Below are 22,042 nucleotides of genomic sequence, written 5' to 3' on the forward strand. Positions count from 1 at the left end.
GCTGGAAAATGTTGGTCTCCAACGTTCAAATTGAAATGGAACCTGAAGAAGCAGAACTGATATAATCAAGCAATCGCCACTCACTTACTCTCAACCAGTAGCATCCAGAGATTGCAATTTCTAACAATTAGTCATTAGATAACAATAGCTGAGTGGTCAAGGACAAGGGTACAAAAGTATATGCACTTTAAGTGAATGTGGTTCCAGCCTGCATAACTACTAAATATGGTAATGCTCTTGTCTTCTCTTTATCTTGTGAGTTCCTCTGACCTTATGTGGTCATCACAATGAATATAAACAGAAAATTTATTTATTTTTAATTAAGCTGACCAAGTAGTATAATTTGGTTGGAAAGTTGAAAGAAACTAACTGACATTTGAGGTCAGGAGCAGGAGTGCAGTAGCACATGCTCCTTGAGTAGACCGGGGTTCAAGCCCCTGACTGCTAAATACGGTCAATCTGTGAAACTGCACTGGACCAGCGTGGCAAATTATGGCCCATTTCCCTCAACACGAATTGTTGAGGAGGCTTCCATCCTGCAGTGGGTTGATAATGGCTGCAGTTTACCTTTTTACCTGTAGATTGTAATTTTCAGGAACAACCTTGGAAAAACACATGGAGGAAAGTTATTTCAAAGAATGAGGCAGAAGAGTTCAATTAAGAAGAAAAATTAGAGTCTGATGAGTTTAGAGAACTATGAATAGGCATTGGCTTAATGTACGCATGCAAGCACACGTACATTAAGCCAACATCTATTCATCCTTTGTAAATTGGTTTGATACTTCATTTTTTTCACAAAGTTTGGCAAACAATCACGATTTAAGAGGATGAGCTCTAATTTGATTAACAGATTTAACACACACTCTTAGAGTATCATGCAGTTCGTCACTGAGAGTTTTTGCCACCAAATGGTTTCGGTGCAACACACAGTGAACAGTACGTACACTTTGAACTTTTTCTTTTAGAAAGGCAGCGAAACCTCGATAACAGCCCACCATTGCAAGTGCGCCATCTGTGGCTACTGCTGTTATATTAGTAAATGGAATATTATACTTATTTAAATATTCCTCCAATCGCTGAAAAATTGTCAACCCCGTTCCATCACTTTCAAGATATTTTGCAAATAAAAATTTGTCAATAATTTGATGTTTGGTTTGACTATAATATCTTACATAAGCCATAAGAATATAAGAACTATTGAATGTAGATTCATCAAGCTGGATGGAGAACTTACTATTTTTGAGTTCTGATACTACAGTTTTTTCTACATCTTCAGTCATTTCACCAATACGCCTTTTCACAGTATTCGCACTCAATGGTAAGCATTTTAAAACAGGGCCAGAATCTTTTTTCATTATGGTCTCAATTACTTCTTTGATTGCGGGCATAACAATGTCCCTTGCAATTGTATATGGGGTTTTCCTTTTTTTTTTTGGCTATATTAAAAGAAATATTGTAGGAGGGTGTTAATCCTTGTTTATTGTCAGCTTTGGCAGGTGCTTTCATAAATGATTTTATAGTTGGTCGATGTGTGTATTTCTCTTTCAGTTCTTTAAAAAAGTCAAGATCTTTGACTTTTATCTTTCTTATCGGGATGGAATCTTTGAAGACGATCTTTCATTTTTGCTGGTTTCATTACATCGTTACTAAAAGTTTTTTCACAAAGAAGACACATAGGCCTTGTTTCGTTTGTTAAATATTACCCGTACAATGATGTCTTATATTTTTCTATCGACCCCTGGGGTCGATATTGACCACTTTGGCGACCACTGCTGTAGATGGTAATCTTTTAAAAACTAAGGTTGAATCATTTGTGCACTGAATGGATACTGAAGAATTTAAAAGTTAAAATGGATGGTTGCAGAAATTTAAGACTCGTCCTGGACTGTCTTTCAAAAAAGTGCAGCCGTGGACATTGACGCTACAAAGGAATTTAAGGAAAATCGTTTAAAAATGTTTTGCTGACATGCAACAACAATGACATCTTCAATGCTGATGATGATTGCTACCAGATAAAATGTTTACATTTAAAGGCAAGGAATTTAGTGGCAGAAAAAAGGCCAAAGAACGGATTATTGTTCTCCTAGCAGCAAACATTTCTGGCAGAGAGAAGCTTCCTCTTTTAACTACTGGGAAAGCCCAGAAGCCTCGATGCTTTAAAGGTTTGAAGACATGGTAAATCTACAAAGAATGGATCAGAGACTTAGACTGCAGGATGAGTGAGAAGAACAGAAAAATTTTGCTGTTTGTGGATAACTGCACTCCTCATTGTCAAGTAAATGACCTACATGCAAACACTGTTGAGTACCTGCCACCAAATATGATGTTGATTCTTCAGCCAATTGATCAAGGTGTAATTCAGTGTTTTAAGAAAACTACCGAATAATGCTATTAAACAAAATTGCACTATGTCATGAAAGCAAAATTCAATGTGGAATCAACGTCCTGCAGATAATGTATTTATTTGTTTCAGCATTGGATAAAGTTAATGAAAAAGTGACTGCCAACTGCTTCAAACATGATGGATTTACCACCTTGAACAAGCTAATGTGTGAAGTTTCATATATTTCTTCCTCTATTAATTGCAAAGAATAGTCTGGTAATAGGGAAGAAATATTTGAGCATGAGCATCATCACCTAAATTTACAGGAAAATGGAAGCTTCAAAGATTACGCAGAAGTGGATGCAGACATTGAACGTTTTGGGATATGCATGAATGAAGAGGAACTCATTGCAGATGTAATGCAATCTTCTGAAATTTGTAGAAATGAAGATGAGGAACCTACTGTGGTTGAACAAGAAGTTTCAGTGAAAGATGCTCATCAGGGATTAGAACTTGTACGTTTATTTTTTCAAGCACAGCCTAACTGCAAAAGTGAAATAACTGCTATTGCGCACAATTCTCTTGTTAGGTTTTGATAGGTATATAGACTATGTAAAGAAATTTTCAATTTAATTGTAACTTTACTCCACTCAACAATCAATGCAAAAATTTACAATCATAATTTTCTTGTTTAATACTGTAGTACATATTTTAAATAACAATATACTATATTGTTTTAGTAGAATTACATTAAATGATCAAGCTTTTACTTGTTTTGTTGCTGATTTTAAGAACGAATGCTATAATGATTGTTATATATATTTAATCACACATCTGTGGTATAAATGGCTTTTTTTTTTCACAGTCATCTTTTGTATCTTATATATGGGCACGTGTATTAGAATACACTGTCTATCTACTTTTAATTTAATTATTTTTACTCTTTTAAAAGTTTACATTGTGATATTTTATTACAATCCATAGTAAACTGTAATAAAAGTGGCAAGTATATGCAATACACCTTTATGTCGAAGGTTACAACACCAAAAAGTCTATAAACATAGGTGACAACATGATATCACTCTAATTGATACTAGTACATGACTTTAATTATGCAGGCAAAAGTCTTACTGCCTGTTTGGTACTGCACTATAAATTAGGTTCTCTGTAGACTACATCTCGATATGAAAATGTTTGCAACAAGAAACTGACAATATTGAAAGTTTACTCTTCAAGAACTTGAAAAGTAAACCTGGTAACATAACTCCCAATGAATTTTGTCAACTTTTTTCATCTGATGAAGAAGAAAAATGAATTCTTGGGTTTTAAAAAATGAGTAATAATGTATATTTGTATAAAAATGTATATCTAATAAATTATAAACATATTGTTATTAATTCATATATTTCTAATTCTAAGACAATTTTTCTTCTCTTCAAAGGTTACTTATATTCTGGAATATACTGCATATATTTTTTTATTTTGTAACAGTTGCTTATTGGGTTGCATGTAATCAAGAAATTGCACTAATTCTACAAATAAATTTGATAGCTGGAACAGGACCAGAATATGTCTGCCAGGGGCAAAGGTTGATGATGTAGAGCAGATATAATTTTTTAAGGTCACCTTTTGTGCCCTTAAAAAATTACTTAACAAGTACAGGTCAATGTTGAAAAAAAAAACCGTCAGTTAGGGTTGAATTTGAAAGTGTCTGCAATTCTTCCCAGACATGATAGGAGGGAGTATATGATGAGAGCTCTGTTGATCAATTCGGCCCTGGAGAGACTGTGCAAGGCTCAAGGGGTAGAATTTTTCTCAGCCTGGTCTGTGCTTGTTAACAGGAGAGACGGCTTCTACAGGGATGGGATACACTTAAATAGAAAGTGTGCAAGAATATTTGCTGATGCTATCGAGGCAGAGTTAGGTGGGTTGGAAAACTGCTACCTTAGGGGGATACACGGAATAATAGATTAACAGTAGCCACTGGCAGAGGTGAAAGTGATTCTTGCACTGCTTCTAATTGAAATGCAATTGAGCAGCAGCCTGGAAAGCAAGGCAATGGGGATTTCCAGGTGTGCTGGGAGTCATACTCGAACAAGTAAATACATGGGCTGTGTTAGGGTAAATAAGAGTAGAAACAGGTGCATGTATACTTGCATGTACACCAATGCTAGGAGTATAGTTAATAAATTTGATGAGCTTGAAGTGCTATTCAAGACATCAAAGGCAGATATTACTGGGATATCAGAATTGTGGTGTCAAACAGGCATAAGCAGTGCAGAATTGGAATTTGGAGAGTACAATATGTACAGAAATGATAGACAGGCCAGGAAGGGAGGAGGGGTTATGCTGTCAGTTAAAAAACACAAAATCTAAGGAAGTGCATCCAATTAATGTTGGTGGACAATGCAATGTTGAGTCTCTTTGGTGTGACATAAGCACTGGGAAAGGAAAAATGAGAATAGGTGTGTGTTACAGGCCTAATGAATCTGTGAGCATATGAGCAATTGTGCAGAGAAATAGAGTGGGCCAATAAATCAGAGTGTCTTATAATGAGGGATTTTAATTTCCCAGAGATTGCCTGGAATTTGTGGGTTGGTCACTCACACACTAGAAAGGCTTTTGTGGATTTATTGGGTGATTGTTTTCTACAGCAGCATGTTCGGGAGGCAACTTGAGGGAGTAATACTCTTGATCTGATTATCAGTAGTGATTCCTCATGCATTAAGAATCTCCAGATAAAGGAACCACTAGGTGGCAGTGATCATAGTGTGCTGAAGTGGAATTTACTCAAAGAGGTAACTACCATCACGGGTAAAGGGAAGAGTTTTTGCTTTCATAACAGTGACTACAGTAGTCTCAGACAGTTTTTAAATTCTGTACAGTGGGATCAACTGATGATGCTAACAACGTTGAATTCTAAATGGGAAGCCTTCGGGGATTTAATTTTGGAGGCTACTAGGCTTTTCATAACAACTAATAAATACTGTTCAAGATTTAGGCCTAAATGGATGTCAGACAAACTAATTAGACATGCAGAGAAGAAAAATGCATGGGATAGATATAAATTAACAGGTGACACAGAAACCTATGATAAATATAAGCTGGTCTGTAACCAGGGCACAAAGGAGGTTAGGCAGGCAAAGGCAGATTACGAGAAATCTTTGGCAAAGGATGCAAAGAAAAACAGCAAAGATTTCTTTACTTATGTAAACTCTAGAAGGAAGGGGATAATCAGATTGGTTCACTTGATATCGATGGTTCAACTGTTGATAATCCTGCTCAGGTAGCTAACAAACTAAATGAATATTTTCCATCTACATTCACACATGACGAGTTATTCAGGAAGAGGAATGCCAAAGGTTTATTAAACTCTGGCAGTAAGCTAGATAATCTTGTAATAACTAAGAGGAAAGTGGAGGAGAAATTGTTGAAGATAAACATAAAAAAGGCACCCTTTTTTATGTTTTAGGGAGTACAACGTGTACAGTAAGGATAGACAAGAATTTGAATTTGAGGTATTCATCACGCAACACAGCAACAGCCCCCAAGGCAGAATGCGCTGGTCCCAAAGGAACTAGTAGTTGTTGGTGACTCTACTGTCAGGGAAACGGGAAACATGCTTTGTAAAAAGGATAGGTGGAACAGGACCAGGGTATGTCTGCCAGGGGCAAAGGTTGATGACGTTGTAGAGCGGATATCATCTTTTAAGGGCACAAAAGGTGATATAGTTGTACACGTTGGCACTAATGATATTAAGAGTAGGAGACCGGCGGAATTACTTAACAAGTACAGGTCACTGTTGAAAAAAAGCCGTGAAATAGGGTTGAATTTGAAAGTGTCTGCAATTCTGCACACACACACGATAGGAGGGAGTATATGATGAGAGCCCTGTCGATCAATTTGGCCCTGGAAAGATTGTGCAAGGCTCAAGGGGTAGAATTTTTTTTCACCCTGGTCTGTACTTGTTAACAGGAGAGACTGCTTCTACAGGGATGGGATACACTTAAATAGAAAGGGTGCAAGAATGTTTGCTGATGCTATTGAGGCAGTGTTAGGTGGGTTGGAAAACTGCTAGATTGGGGGGATACAAGGACTAATAGATTAACAGTAGCCACTGGCAGAGGTGAAAGTGATTCTTGCACTGCTTCTATTGGAATGAGCTGCAGCCTGGAAAATAAGATGCAGGATATTTCAGAGACTGCTGGGAATCATTGGGGTACAAGTAAACACATGGGTTGTGTTAGGGTAGCTAAGAAAAAGAACAGGTGCATGTATACTTGCGTGTACACCAATGCTAGGAGTTTAGTAAATAAATTTGATGAATTTGAGGTATTGCTCAAAACATCAAAGGCAGATATTGTGGGGATTTCAGAGACGTGGTGTCACACAGATATAAGGAAGGTAGAACTGAAATTTGGGGAGTACAATATCTACAGAAAGGATAGACAGGATAGGAAGGGAGGAGGGGTTATGCTATTAGTTAAGAAATACATAAAATCCAAGGAAGTGAAGCCAGTCAACATTGCTGGACAGTGCAGTGTCGAGTCAGTTTGGTGTGACATAAGCATTGGGAGATCAAAATCGAGAGTAGGAGTGTGCTAAAGGCCTAATGACTCTGATGAGTATAATAAGAAACTGTACACGGGAAATAGAGTGGGCTAGAGAATCTGCAGGTAAATGAACCACTAGGTGGCAGTGATCACAGTGTGCTGAAGTGGGATTTACTCAAAGAGGTAACTACCATTAGGGGTAAAGGGAAGGGTTATTGCTTTCGTAAAGGCGACTACGATCGACTGAGACAGTATTTAAATTCTATACAGTGGGACCAACTAATGATGTTACCAACAGCAAATTCAAAATGGGAAGCATTCAAAGAACTTATCTTGGAAGCTACTAGGCTTTACATACCAACTAAAAAATATTGTTCAAGGTTTAGGCCTAAGTGGATGTCAGATGAACTAATGAGACCTATGGCAAAGAAGAAAAATGCATGGGAACATACAAATTAACACGTGACACAGAAGCCTATGATGATACAAGTTGATCTGTAACCAAGTTACAAAGGAGGTTAGGCAGACGAAGGCAGATTACGAGAAATCTTTGGCAAGGGATGCAAAGAAAAACAGCAAAGAGTTCTTTACTTATGTAAACTCTAGAAGGAAAGGGATGAATCAGATTGGTCCACTTGATATCGATAGGTCAACTGTTGATGATCCTGCTCAGGTAGCTAACAAACTAAATGAATATTTTGCATCGACATTCACACATGAGGAGTTATTCAGTGAGGGGAATGCCAGAGGTGTATTCAACTCAGGCAGTAAGCTAGAGAATCTTGTAATAACTGAGAGTAAAGTGGAGGAGAAATTGTTGAAGATAAATACAAGAAAGGCACCTAGGGTGGATGGGATCTATCCAGTTATATTAAAGGAGGCAGCAAAGAAAGTAAGCAAACCCTTAGCCATAATTATGAGAGCTTCCTTGGACTCAGGGGAAGTACCCATGGACTGGAGATGTGCAAATGTGACCCCAATTCACAAAGGAGGATCAAAGGCTGACACAAATAATTATAGATCTGTTAGTTTAACTTCTGTTCCTGGAAAATTAATGGAGGCACTGCAGGATCATCTAGACAAGATTTCAGTTATAGCTCAGACACAGCATGGTTTTGTTAAGGGGAAGTCTTGCCTGACCAATTTGATTGTATACTATAATGCAGTTACAAAAGAACTGGATGCAGGGAATAACTCTGATTTTATATACTTGGATCTTAGAAAGGCTTTTGATACTGTTGCACATGGAAGACAGCTGCAAAAATTGGAGCAGTGTGGCATTGGAAGCAAATTGCTGCTATGGATAAAGGGATGGTTGAGGGGGAGAAGACAGAGAGTGGTAATCAATGGACACTGCTCATCGTGGACTAATGTTATTAGTGGAGTCCCTCGGGGTTCAATATTGGGTCCATTATTGTTTTCTGTATTTATAAATGATATTGATGATGTTATATCAAGCTTAATGTCCAAGTTTGCAGACGATACGAAGGTTGGCAGGGTTGTCAAAGACATTACTGACACTATGCTACTGCAACAGGATCTGGAAAGGTTGAGCAGATGGGCTGAGAGGTGGCAAATGAAGTTTAACATTGACAAATGTAAAGTACTACATATGGGAAACAGCAACCCCAGAGTAACGTATCAACTCTGTGGCACCACACTGACAGTGGTAGAGAATGAAAAGGACCTGGGAGTAATTGTGCGAGCAGATATGTAGTTTTCTGAGCAGTGGAGACGGTCTGCAAGAGTAGCTCATAGTGTCTTGTCAATGATATACAGGAATTTTTCTAGCAGGGATAAGGAGGTGATAACCCCCTTGTATAAGGCAATGGTCAGGCCACACGTTGAGTACTGTATACAGGTCTGGAGACCTCATTTTAAGAAGGATGTAGAGCTGTTGGAATGAGTACAGAGAAGGGCAACAAGATTAGTGAATGGAACAAAGGGTTGCTCTTATGAAGAAAGGCTTAAGTTTTGCAAATTACAGTGTCTGGAGACTAGGCACCTGCAAGGTGATCTGACTGAGGTGTATAAAGCCTTGAATGGTTTGAGCATACTCAATGCTGATGAGATTCTTTCTCTTGCTCAGAATAATCACCTGAAAGGACATAAATTCAAATGAAGGAAAGACAGTTGTAGGATAGATGTGTGGAAGTTTGCCTTCGGGTGGTTGATTGTTGGAATAAACTTCCATCTGTCATTGTAGAAGTTGATAGCATAAACAGATTCAAGGCAGAACTAGACAAACATTTGGAGTGAGTGGATGGGTAAAATGAGAAGGGTGCTTTTTTTTTTTTTTTTTTTTTTTTTCCTTTTTGGCTTGCTTTCTTGCATCATGTGCCCTTGTTAATGCTAATGCTAAATATAAAATGTGCAGAAATACACATTACTGAAGTAATGTGTAACTCTTCACACAGAATAATACAGTCATTATTAATAACATGAAATACTGAGTAATTCAAATGGTGTACTTGAAGCAGCTAATCAATAAACACTATTCTTTCAAGAAAATTAAATTAAATTAAATTTAATACTGCAGGACAACCATACAGACAGAAGAATTAATACAAGAATTTTACGGGAGAAATTGGTTATAAATTTTCAGTTCATGTATTTGCAGTACTGTGCAGATTAAAACATGATATTCTGAACCTGAATGCTAACCAAGGTTAGGCTATTGCAATCCTTTTAAAAATAAGTTAATTTTAAGATAATTTCAATTTAAATTAACATAATTTCAATATAAACAAAACTGTGAGCTTGCTTAGCCTTCCAGCAGTCAAGAATAAGCTGCTCACAATTCCAAGTATTTTGAATGGAATTTTTTAAAAATTTCTATTGTTCTGAATGAAGTACTCTTATACTAAAGTCATGCAGGTTCTTCTGCAGTTGCTAGTTTTTTTCTTGACAGTTGAAAAATCCACAGTTTTTAATTTCAAATTGGTTTTTTTCAATGAAGATATAATTGGCTTTGCAGACATAAAACCACTTATCTTTATTAGCAGGTTTTTGGAAGCCCAGGAATTAATCATCATATATGTAGGCATGTATAGTATCTTATGTAGGACAGCACCTGAACGTCAGTTCAACTCCGCCTTTGTACACTGTGATGTTTTTTGTACACTTTGAAGCACTGTAAAAGGCCAAAAATGTGTGTAATATTATGTTTGTGCAGTGTATGTGTTGTTGTTGTGTTGTTAATTGTTTCTGGCCGCTTTGTCACCAGGCAGGTGATCACCTGGAAAGCCTGTCCAGTGTCCGTCTACACCACGGGGAGGTAGGCCACAACTATACATGTATCGCGGCCCACCGAACCCTCTGGTTTACCAGCTCTTACTGCCCTAATATCAGAGGGGAAAAAGGGGGGGGGGGAATGTATAATATACAGGAATACCTCGCATAGCTCGGTTTCAAACAGCGTGGTTTACAAATTGAAAAAAAATTAACTGCGCTACTTTTTTTTTTTTGGTAGTTGTCGGTGCATTGGCTTCTGTGGCCATAATGCACCTCCCAAGGTTTTTGCAGTACTTTGATCCAAGCCAGAGGCGGGATTCGAACCCGTGACCTTTGGGTTGCCAGGCATTGCGTTATGTACCAATACATTTGCTATGTATGTATGTATTATAATGCCAGCACGTAGGCCAATACGTTATGGATTCAAGGCCATGCTGAGTGTTGTCGCAACTCCCATAAATACTGACTCTGCTAGCATTCATACATTAGTAAACACTCTAGATTCCGAGGGGTGAAGTCGTTCAGTGTGCGTAAGCTGTACAAATATTTTTTGCTGTGTATTTTTATTAAAGATTATTTTTTAAAACATTACACCTTTATATGCAAATATGAGTGGAAAGAAGAAATGTAATGGCACTCAGAGTTCTAGATCCAAACATCAAACGAGGTGTGAAGGTACAGGCGTTGCAAAATGACATTCAATGTTATAAAGAGATGTATGCAGATAAAAAGAAGAAAAAAACACTGCACAAACTAAGCTGATCAGTTATTTTTCAAAATAAAAATGCAGTTATACTTCACTTATATTCTTTTGGTATGTACATACTGCAATAAAAATCATTTCTGCTGTACTTACTAGTATTTTTCATTTTTATCATTTTAATTTCTTTTTTTGCAAAAACTTTGTGTGCATAAATTTATGGTAAACTTATTAAAGATTATTTTTTAAAATATATAAAAAAAACTATATATTTTTGCAACTCGACCCATATAATCAAATTGTCGGAATGCATTACATTAAAATACATACTAATAATACCTTGATCAGTGCGGTATTTTTTTTCGCACAAATTAACCGCATTATGCGAGGTATACCTGTATATATGTATATAAAAAATTTTTAAAATGTAAGTAAATAATAAAATCCCGTCCCACGGGACCAGCAAAAATAAATAAGTAAATAAATAAAAATAAAAAGTGAAAAAAATATAAATAAATAAAATAAATAAATAAAAATAAAAAGTGAAAAAAATATAAATAAATAAAATATTAAAAAAAAAGAAAAGGGGAATTAATCATCAGATAAACAATGGTGAGGATAATTTTTATTAACTTATATTCCTACTTTTATTTATAAAGAATATGAAAATATATTTAACAGATGCAGCCATTTAAAATACATGAAAGTTTACATGAAACAAAAGAGCTTACCACACTTGCATCTGTCTGAAGTGGTACCACTTGGGAAATGTCATTTGACACAGAGGATTCAGCTGGTAAAATTTTATTCACTAAGATTTTGCTTTCAGGTAAACTACTCCTTTAAAATAAAAAAATGAAAAATGATGGGTCTTTTACTCTTTCTTACTTTTATTTCAAATAGTAAATTTGTAATTTAGATTTAATCAAGAGGAACTTATTGTCTCAATAATTCTGCTGATTTTTAAATATATTATGGTTTTAAGAACTTTTATTCGTGAGGTAGTCCCTCCCTCTTTTGTAGCCTGATTTAGATTTTGATTTGATTTGGTAGTTGTTGGCGCATCGGCTTCTGTGGCCATATTGCACCTCCCAAGGTTTTTGCAGTACTTTGATCCAAGCCCGAGGCGGGAATCGAACCCGCAACCTTTGGGTTGCCGGGCAGGTACTTTACCCACTCGGCTAGCCCGGTTGGCACCCTGATTTATACATTTACCTTTGTAGGTTATGAAAGGATGTTGATTCTATCCAGAACAACAAATAGATAAAATAGTGTATGTCTAATTATCTTTAAAATAGCAATAAAAACAATTTACTTTTTGTGCTATAGTAGTAGTAGTAGTAATAATAATAGTGATGGAAGAAAGCAAGCTTATGAGCTTATTCAGCATTAGCAAAAAAAAAAAAAAAAAACAATTTCACAACCATTCCCACTAAAAGTTTGTCCAGGTCCTCCTTGAATTTATTTAAGCTGTCAACTTCCACGACAGATGGAAGTTTGTTCCAGCAATTAACCACCCACTTGCTAAAGGCAAATTTCCACACATCTATTCTACAACTGGCTTTCCTCAATTTGAATTTATGCTCCCTCAGGTTCGTAATCTGAGCAAGCGGAAGAATCCCATCAGAATTCAGTGTGCTCAACCCATTCAAGGCATTACACCTCAATCAGATCACCTCGCAGGTGCCTAATCTCCAGCCACTGCAATTTGAAGAACTCAAGCCTTCCTTGGTAAGGCCTTCTTTGGTAAGAGCACTCCGTTCCCCTCACCAATCTGGTTACCCTTCTCTGTACACACTCAAGCAAATCTACATCCTTCCTAAAATGAGGCCTCCAGACCTGTGTGCAGTACTCAAGGCATGACCTGACCACTGCCTTATACAAAGGGATAATCACCTCCTTTTCCTGTAATTGACAAAACCTCATGACCTGTTCTGGCAGCCTGTCTGCATTGCTCAGAAAACTTCATATCTGACTGCACAATCACTCCCAGATCTTTTTCATTTTCTACCACCCTTAAGTGTAGTACCACACGGTATGTTCCAGGGCCGTGCGGTAGATTTTCTCAGTATGATGCAAGTCTTCGAAATGCCGCCCCTATTTTGATTTCGCTGCTTATGCCGCCCCCTTACATTGCCGCCTGATGCAGCCACCTCTCTGTATCATAGCAAGGCACAGCCCTGGTATGTTCCTCTGGGGTTACTTCTACCCAGTGCTTTTTTTGTAAAAAAAAATAGGTGCTGGTACTCATTCTTTGCTATCAGGAAAAATTGAAAATTAAAAGGATATGAAAAGTACTCTAAAAATTTTTTTCTTCCTGATATTGTTACTTTCGTAGTAATGTTTTTGGAATAAGAATAACAAATGTAGTATATTAACACAGTTTATTAAGTATAAATTAATTATTCAAGTATATATAGAAAAATAAGTAAAATATGAATAAAATAAGTAAATATATCGGTCAACTACTGAGTGCCAGGCACTCAGGATGACACAAATGGTCGTTAGTGTAGTATCTGAAATAGAGAGCTTTATGGTAACTGAAAAAAGTTTCTAGTAAAAAAAAAGTTTCGACTTGGCCTAAAACTTAGGAAATAACGAAAACATTGCTATTTGAGTCTTTCCAGTTGTTATGAATGCCAAGGGTGGGAGAAGCGATTAAAGTCTCGGGGGAAAAGTTACTGGCAGGTGAGGGCCGTGCAAGACTCTGCACAGGTGCCTCTCCACCACCACCGCCTCACTGGCTCTCTGAGTATCTCCTTGCCGGGACAATTCCAGCTTTGAAAAATGTTAAAAATACTTCTGGTCGCAAAATTTATAAATGACCTTTATAGAATTATTAACTAACTATTTAGCAACCTTTTTGTCACCAAAAGGAGAGTTACTTAGTACAAAGAGGCGTGCTATCGAAGTGCTATCGAAATGCAATAAAAAATTGGTTTTTTATTTTAGCAAAAAATAAATGATAGATTTCAATTGGAATAGTTTTCCCTTGATAAGCATCGAATAACGCATAGCTAATGTGAAATTGGGGTTTGGAAAGGCAAAAGGCTGCCCTTGCAATTCTACACAAATGGACGGCGATAGATGAGTTGAAAAAGCAAGACCAAATTGTGTTCGATGTGTGGAGTAGCTTACCGGAAATATTTTCAAACATGAACTATATCAAAAAAGAATCAAGAAACGATCTGAACAATGTGAGTCTCTCGGCATGTTTAAATATGAAAATTATGGCATACTTGCCTGATGTTGAGAGACTTGCTCAAGAAGTTCAGCAGCAAAAGTCACATTAATTCGTACCTAATTGGATGTCTGTTATGTTTTTTCAGTATTAATAAATAATATTTCAAAATATATATATTTTTAATAAAACACCTTCCCATTCTATTCCATTTCTTAACCCCCCCCCCACAGCTTGAGCTGAGGTGCAGCTCTTCGGATTCTCATTTTTTTTTAATTAGATCAAAAATGGCTCTTCACTCAAAAAAGGTTGCCGACTCCTGCTTTACAAGGACTCTTTCCTCCTGAACCATACACCTGCCCCTTAGGTCACCACAGGCAGGAATATACTTTTATAAAGTGATGTCAAGGCCTTTCCCCACAGCCCCCCACAGTCTGAGCTGGTGACTCTCCTTATCATACCAACAAGCTGCTGTACTTTACTTTTAATGTATAATATGTATTGTACAAGTGTTAGCTTTGAATCCACAATGATACCAAGGTACTTCCATTGCTTTGCAAGAGAAATCGCTTTGTTTTCCATTTCGATATTTGGAGGTCTACTATCACTCAGCTCCCCTTTCATTAGTATAGCTTTTGTTTTACTAGATGATATTTTTATCTTATGTATTGTGGCCCACTGTAATAATTGGTTTAAGACTACATTTGCTTTTGTTTCCAGTTGCCAGCAAGAGTTCACTCCCACCAGGAGAACCAGGTCATCAGCAAATCTGAAAAATTGGTTGAGATCAAGCTCTTCAGCAGAAACTCATCTATAGCCACATTTCAACAGAAGGGAGCCTAGCACAGAGGAGCCCTGTGGGCATACCCTCTGTAATTCTGCACTGCAGCTACTATGTTTAGTTCTCACTGTAACTATTCTGTTGTGGGGAAAAAAAAAAAAAAAAAACTTTGGCCATTATCAATCCATTGCAGGATAGAAGCCTCCTCAACAAATCATGTTGAGCAGGGGTGGGCAACTTTTTTCGTCAGCGGGCCGAATTAAATTTTCGCATCATTATGCGGGCAGGAATAGATTGAACGATTTAATAAAAAAAATCAGAACCTAAAAAATGTTATATTACTTGAATTACCAAATTATTAATGTATTTTTAAAAAAAATATCTGAATGTCCAATTATCATTGAAAATGCGGCATTCGGCATCAATTTTTCTTTTTTTTTTAATTGGCTCATTTATGGGCTATAAACTATATTAAATTAAAAATTGTAATAATTAGAAAAGGCATAAAACATAAAATATCTCGCACCAATATTATTTTTTTCAATAAGAAGTCAAACAAAAGGAACTTCATTCGATCAATGCTACAATAATAATTAGGAAATAACTCTTTGACGCTGCGTAGAATCACTTGGTTACTGTTGTACTGGCCACGATTCCCGATTGAACCGAATTAAGCCGAACGTTTACGGCGAGTGTAGTCAGGTATGGATTTTCTATATTTATGCATTTACCGAGGGGGCCGGATTCAACATCGTCGCGGGCTGGATGTGGCCCGCGGGCCGGCTGTTGCCCACCCCTGATGTTGAGGGAAAATGGACCATAATCTGACACGCTGGTTCAGTGCGGGTTGGCAGATTGACAATATTTAGCATTCAGGGGCTTGAACTCCAGTCTACTCAAAGAGCGTGTGCCACTGCACTCCTACTCCTGACCACTTGGCTATGGAGGCCTGTTGTGCAAATAGTTTCTTAATAGGCTGAAAATGTTGGCTGGTAATTCCATGTGATGAAATCTTCTGAGGATGCACTTTCCCACCATAAGGTATGAGCAGTGGTGAGCTGTGAATATTTTAATGATGGGCTCGCAGTTTTGCCGACTTTTCAATGTGAAACATCCTTGGGGATTCCTACCGCGGATGACATCACTTCTGTGATGTCATCCGCAGCAGGCTTCTGCCAGAGGTGCTTCTCATGTTCACACTACTAGTCTGCGCCAAGCACTCACTAGTAGTGTGATTAGGGCACATGACGCATTTTTCGTGACCGGTATGATATCTCGAGTCAGCCTGGTCATCATGCCCCCTCCCCTTTACGATAATATCTGGATACGATAGTATCTCGAGTTCTAACTTTTTAGAATTTTTTAATAGTATGATGTCACAATCATACTTTCTGAGTATGATTGCAACAATACAAATATTTGTCAACAATTTTTATTTTTTCATCTTGCATTTTCATAACATTCCATTGTTAGGTGCCCCCGAGCAGCTGCATGCATCGTTTCATATACAAGATTGGCATTTCAAAGGGGTTCTCTTACCAGGAGAGGCTTATATTCTGTCAGTTGCAGCATCTGGAGACTAGGCACCTGCGAGGTGATCTGATTGAGGTGTATAAGGCCTTGAATGGTTTGAGCATGCTCAATGCTAATGGGATTCTTCCTCTTGCTCAGACAAAGAACCCGAGTGGGCGTAGATTCAAATTGAGGAAAGACAGTTGTAGAAAAGATGTGCAGAAGTTTGTCTTTAGCCAACAGGTAGTTGATTGTTGGAACAGACTTACGTCTGTTGTTGTGGAAGTTGATAGCTTAAATAAATTTAAGGCTGAACTAGACAAACATTTGGAGTGATCGGATGGGCGAAATAGGAAGAGGTTTTTTTTTTTTTTTTTGGCTGATGCTGTATAAGCTTGCTTTCTTGCACCATATGCCTCAGCTAATGCTAATAATATTCTTCAAGTTAGAAACTCAAATGGAGAGGGGAGGTGGAAACTTCAAAAATTTTAACAAAATTTTAAGTCCATCTTTATATAAAGTAAATGAAGTGATTGGAAAAAGAAGGAAAAGTATAAAATATCAGCAAGATAGTAAGTCTCCTTTCAGACATAAATTTATCCTAAATAAATGACATGACTGGAAGAGAATTTTGAGGAGTGAAAAACTCCAAGAGAACCAGTGAGATGACATACTTCCTTTATTGGACTAAAATTCTCACACCTGAAATGAAATTTAGAAAAGAAATAATCAATGAAGTTAAACCAAAGATTGTGTGATGTATATAAAAAAAAAAAAGAATGGTAAAAATGTACTTGGGAAAATGTAGAAGGAGTAATTCTGCTGCCAAAGCCCCATCTCTTCAGGGAAAGCTATAAGACACTCCAGCAGGTGAAGAAAGAATGTAGTTTCAATAACACCTGAAGCCTGAAATGTCTGAGATGAGTTAAACCAAAGATTGTGTGATGTATATAAAAAAAGAATGGTAAAAATGTACTTGGGAAAATGTAGAAGGAGTAACTCTGCTGCCAAAGCCCCATCTCTTCAGGGAAAGCTATAAGACACTCCAGCAGGTGAAGAAAGAATGTAGTTTCAATAACACCTGAAGCTTGAAATGTCTGAGATGAGAGGCTGTAGTCCAACACTGCAGCAACCAGTCAGCAAACACCATTCTGACCAGCAAAGCTGTAAAAATGAACTAAAAATGTGAAAATATGAATATAAATACCCACAAATAGTCCCTTTAGTAGGGACAGAGCATCTAATAATTTTATTTAAAATTTCAAATATAAATTTGAGTAATATGCTCAAATTTATCAATGTGCTGTAATTTTGGAATATTTAAAAAATCAAAATTCTGACACATCGAGGATTCTGAAAATCTGTACACAATGGTTAAAAATTAAAAGTTTGGAATTCATTGCTAAAAGCAAATATTTAGTTTTGTGATGAGCTATAAATCAAAACTAATCTTGAAATTTTGTAAAAAGTTTATTCATGTACATAACACAAGCAAAGAACAAATAAAATTCTGTGCCAAGTCTAAAAATAAAAGCCAAGCATTACTGCAAAGTATTCAAGTCAGTCTGCCAGTACTGAGTAGCTGTTAATTTCATGTGCCTTTTATGTTTACAGCACCTATTGGTTGACTGCATGGCACAGTGCTTAGGAGCATTTTGAATGTAGATAGCACATCACTCCTACAATCCTAGAAGAATCCTAGTGCCATTTTAAGCATACAGGGTGATTCAGGAGGAATAGTAAATATTTTGGGAGGTTATAGTATCAATTATTCTAAGTAAAAAAGTTCATATAAACATGTGTCCAATTGTCGATGGATACGGAGATATAGCTGTTTGAAAATGGAATGCACAAAGCCATTATGAGAGGTATTAAAGAACAATAAATGATTTATTGTTTGTATTTATTGACTTTTTGAATGATACAAAACACAAATAATAGACAAAGTTTTTACAGTTCACAATAAATGTTAGAAAATCCCACTGACAACCTCAATGCACTTTGTAACTCTTGTGGTAATATGACGTGTTGTTCTTCTGAGGTTATCTTAGTGTTCCTTTATGAGAGCAGCAGTATCTAAAATGCGAGCAAGCAATTCGTCTCTTGTATTCACCTTTTCTTTGTATACTGCACTTTTCATCCAACCACAAACAAAAATCTAATGGTGTGAGGTCTGGAGACCTTGGTGGCCAATCCATCGTTCAGGGAAAGTTTGATTTAGATATTGTACCACCAGACAGGTATAATGTGGAGGAGCTCTGCCATGATGAAAGTACATACCAATCCTTGTAACCAAGCAAACATCCTCCAATAGTAGCGGAAGTTCGTTTTGCAGAGGCGCCTCTATACCAGGAGAAGCAGTGCACAGCACATGCTTCTTGATTAGACCAGGGTTCGAGCCCGTGACCACCAAATACGGAAGATGCGGAAAGGTCAGAGAATGACCACCGCATATCCCTGGAGCAATAGCCTTAGTTGCTAATGTTCCTAAAAAAAAAAAAAACCAAATAATAAATCGTTTTGCAGAAATTCTGGATAAATGGGCCAGGTAAGACGTTTTGTAACACAACAGGCCCAATGAACTGATTGTCGATGATACCACACCACACATTTACAGGGAAGCGATGTTGAAAATTTGTTTCCAGTGGCATGTGGATTTTCGTCTGACCACCTATGAGAGTTAACGGTGTAGTTGATGCCATCATGGGTGAAAGTAGCTTCATTGCTGAACAGTATTAATGGAATTAATCGGCGATTAGCATTTACCCACCAACAAAATTCCAATCGCCGGGCGCAGTCTCCTGGTTGAAGGTGTTACAGCCACTGTATGTGAAATGGATACAAGCTGTGCTCAAGTAATGTTCACCATACTCTTGTCTGAGGAACACCAATACACATAGGAATTCTTCATGTGCTAATAATAGGACTATGTTCTACTGACTGAAGAATGTGTTCTATTTCATCCACATTTTGTTCATTTGCACATTCAGAAGAAATACGAGTGCTGGGAACTGTACTGGTCTCGCACAGTTTGGTGTAAATACTAGTAAACGCTCTTGAATTCTGCAATTAGGAAATGGACAGTATTCTCTACAAGCAGCAGTACCACTTCCACCACAAAAACCGTAGACAAACACCATATTGGCATATTCAGCATGTGTGAAGATGTCTGACATTCTTAACAACACTTCTAACACCAAACAGCACCAAGTTATAACTGCTTCTTGGTCACATCTGATTCAGGGAGCTGTGCATGGCAGTTTCAAACAGCTGTATCTCTGTATCCATTGAGATTGGACACATGTTTATGTGAACTTTTTTACTCAGAATAATCGATACTATAACCTCCCATAATATTTCTATTTCTCCTGAATCACCCTGTATATGCATAAAGAGTGAATGTATTAGCCAAAAGAAATTATAACTTTGAGAGAAAGAATCAATTGTGAGAATTTTTGAATGTGATGAAAAATAACAGATAAAAACAGCACCAAGCAACAAGGAAAAAAGTATGGAGAACAGCCAAGTTTGATAGACTATGGGCAGATCATGCAGCAGCATAAATATGAGACCAGAATAGACTAGAAAAGCTGTTGTGTTAGATGTAATTAATGAAAGTGAAATTATATCAACACATAAAACTGAGAAAATAATATCATGAACAAAGGCAATAGATTTGAAGGTTTAAGGAAAGTGAAATGAAATAATAAATATCGATTGCAATAACTTCAATAAGACTTGACTATTGAATGCATCGATCCAAATAGTCACATACCTTGATAGTGAAATCATAAAGAAAATATAATTTCACCTGCACTATGACAAACGAGACCACTTCAAATTTCAAGTGGCAATGTGATTACCCATAACTTATTAAACTTACTAACTGGGAAACAAATTTAGCCAAACAGATACATGGCAATGTAATTAGAACCCAAATCAACAGAATAATATGCATTTGTAATACCCCGGAAAATATGCTATGTGCATTAGTAAAGTTAAAAGCCAATTTAGTTGCAAATAATATGCCCATTAAATTCATCACATTCCATATAAATGCGGCTATTCAGGCCAATGTAGTTGAAATCACACTGACATTAATCCAAATTGAGTCACAGAATGCCTTTAACCCCCATTAGTCCCCTGACAAGGCTTGTTGACCGACCACACTGCAATCCGGATGTCTACATTTTAAACCCTATATAGAGCTGTTTGTTGTTTGTTATTTGGTTTTTAGGAGCATTAGCAACTAAGGCCATATTGCTCAGGGAATATGCGGCTTTCCGCATCCTCTGTATTTGGTGGTCACGGACTCAAACCCCGGTCTAATCAAGAAGCGTGTGCTACGCACTGCTGCTCCTGCCCACCTGGCTACGGAGGCACCTCTATATAGAGCAACTAATCCTATAATTTACTTTAGAAATCAACAATTTTCTGGCTGACCTTGTCTGTATTATTCTGCCCATTTCTCCCTTTTATCCTTTATAAATTTCTCCACAAATTTTCCCTCAATAGTTTAAGCATTTTGACACTTAGATAGATTATAGAATGTCTTAATGTACCATTTAAAATTGACTCAAAGTTTGAATAGCATAAAGCTTAATGAGTGGTACTCACCTTAGATATCTGCTACATTACATGAAGTTAGGGCTTAAGGTAGTTTAAAGGTAGTTTAAACTACCTTAAGGTAGTTTAAAATAATTTAAAATGATTTAAAATAAGTTAAGATTATGAACACGGAATTAAAATATGCTCAAGAAAGTAGAAGTGCACAACTTCGTCCCTGGTTGTCATTGAAGAATTGATTTAAACTTTAAAATATGAGACCGGTGAAGCCAAAAGTCATGAACGACGGACTTTCGTATTAACGTCATCAGTTGGCAATACTAAAAGGAAAGGAATTGCATGTTTTTAAAGACTTCTATGTTCCCGTGATGCACTTTGTAACATGTGGGAATATTAGGTGTGTAAGATTAATTTTGTGTTTACGACGTTAAGTTTGGTATTATGGCGGCACCATTCTATAATAACAGCTTCGTATTGAAAGAATTTGTAACTGGATTTTAATTTTACAATTGTGATGGCCGAACACAACACTTCTACTTCCTTGAGCATATTTTAATTCCATGTTCATAATCTTAACTTATTTTAAATCCTTTTAAACTACCTTAAGCCTCAAATTATTCTTCCATCCTAACTTCATGTAACGTAGCAGATTTATCTAAGGTGAGTACCGCTCATTAAGCTTTATGCTATTCAAACTTTTAGTTTAAGCATTTTATTTTCCAGCATATTTTTCTGGCATATTATTTGACATAAACAAAATCATATTGCAAATATAAATATATCTGCTTCACCACACTATCCGATTCAGTCTAGTTAATTATAGATTTTCCCAAATAGTCAAAAACTGATTCCAGTGCACCACGGGACTAGACAAAATCACTGTAGGAGGATGTAAATAGTTATCCGACTGAGCATACATTGATTATTGCACTGTAGAAAAGTGATACCAGTCCTTGCCCAGTGGATAACATTATAATTTAATATTAATATTACATTATAACTTCTATGTATCTATCTTTAATCCTAATTTTATCAAAAATTACTTCACATTAACATTTACAAATTTATTAGTTAACATCAAAATGATCCATTAATATCTGTCTGCCATTTGTCCAACATTAACATAGACTTGTGAAAACCTATAATTAGATAAAATAATTATGATTGCTGCCAGGACAGCAAATTGGCAGAT

The 22,042-nt window shown here is 36.7% G+C and overlaps 1 protein-coding gene across 2 annotated transcripts in view; it reads right to left on the reverse strand.

Annotated features, from left to right (window-relative positions):
* Positions 1 to 22,042, reverse strand: part of LOC150075393 (uncharacterized) — a 180,917-nt gene that overhangs the window by 93,026 nt on the left and 65,849 nt on the right. For both annotated transcript variants that reach the window (XM_090388248.1, XM_090388246.1), the window contains exon 6: positions 11,542 to 11,650. In XM_090388248.1, the coding sequence (XP_090244374.1) occupies positions 11,542 to 11,650 (109 nt within the window). The remainder of the gene's footprint in view (positions 1 to 11,541; positions 11,651 to 22,042) is intronic.

Source organism: Mastigoproctus giganteus, chromosome 14 (genome assembly GCF_048544385.1).
Source record: "Mastigoproctus giganteus isolate SK-2022 chromosome 14, ASM4854438v1, whole genome shotgun sequence".
Taxonomy (NCBI): domain Eukaryota; kingdom Metazoa; phylum Arthropoda; class Arachnida; order Uropygi; family Thelyphonidae; genus Mastigoproctus; species Mastigoproctus giganteus.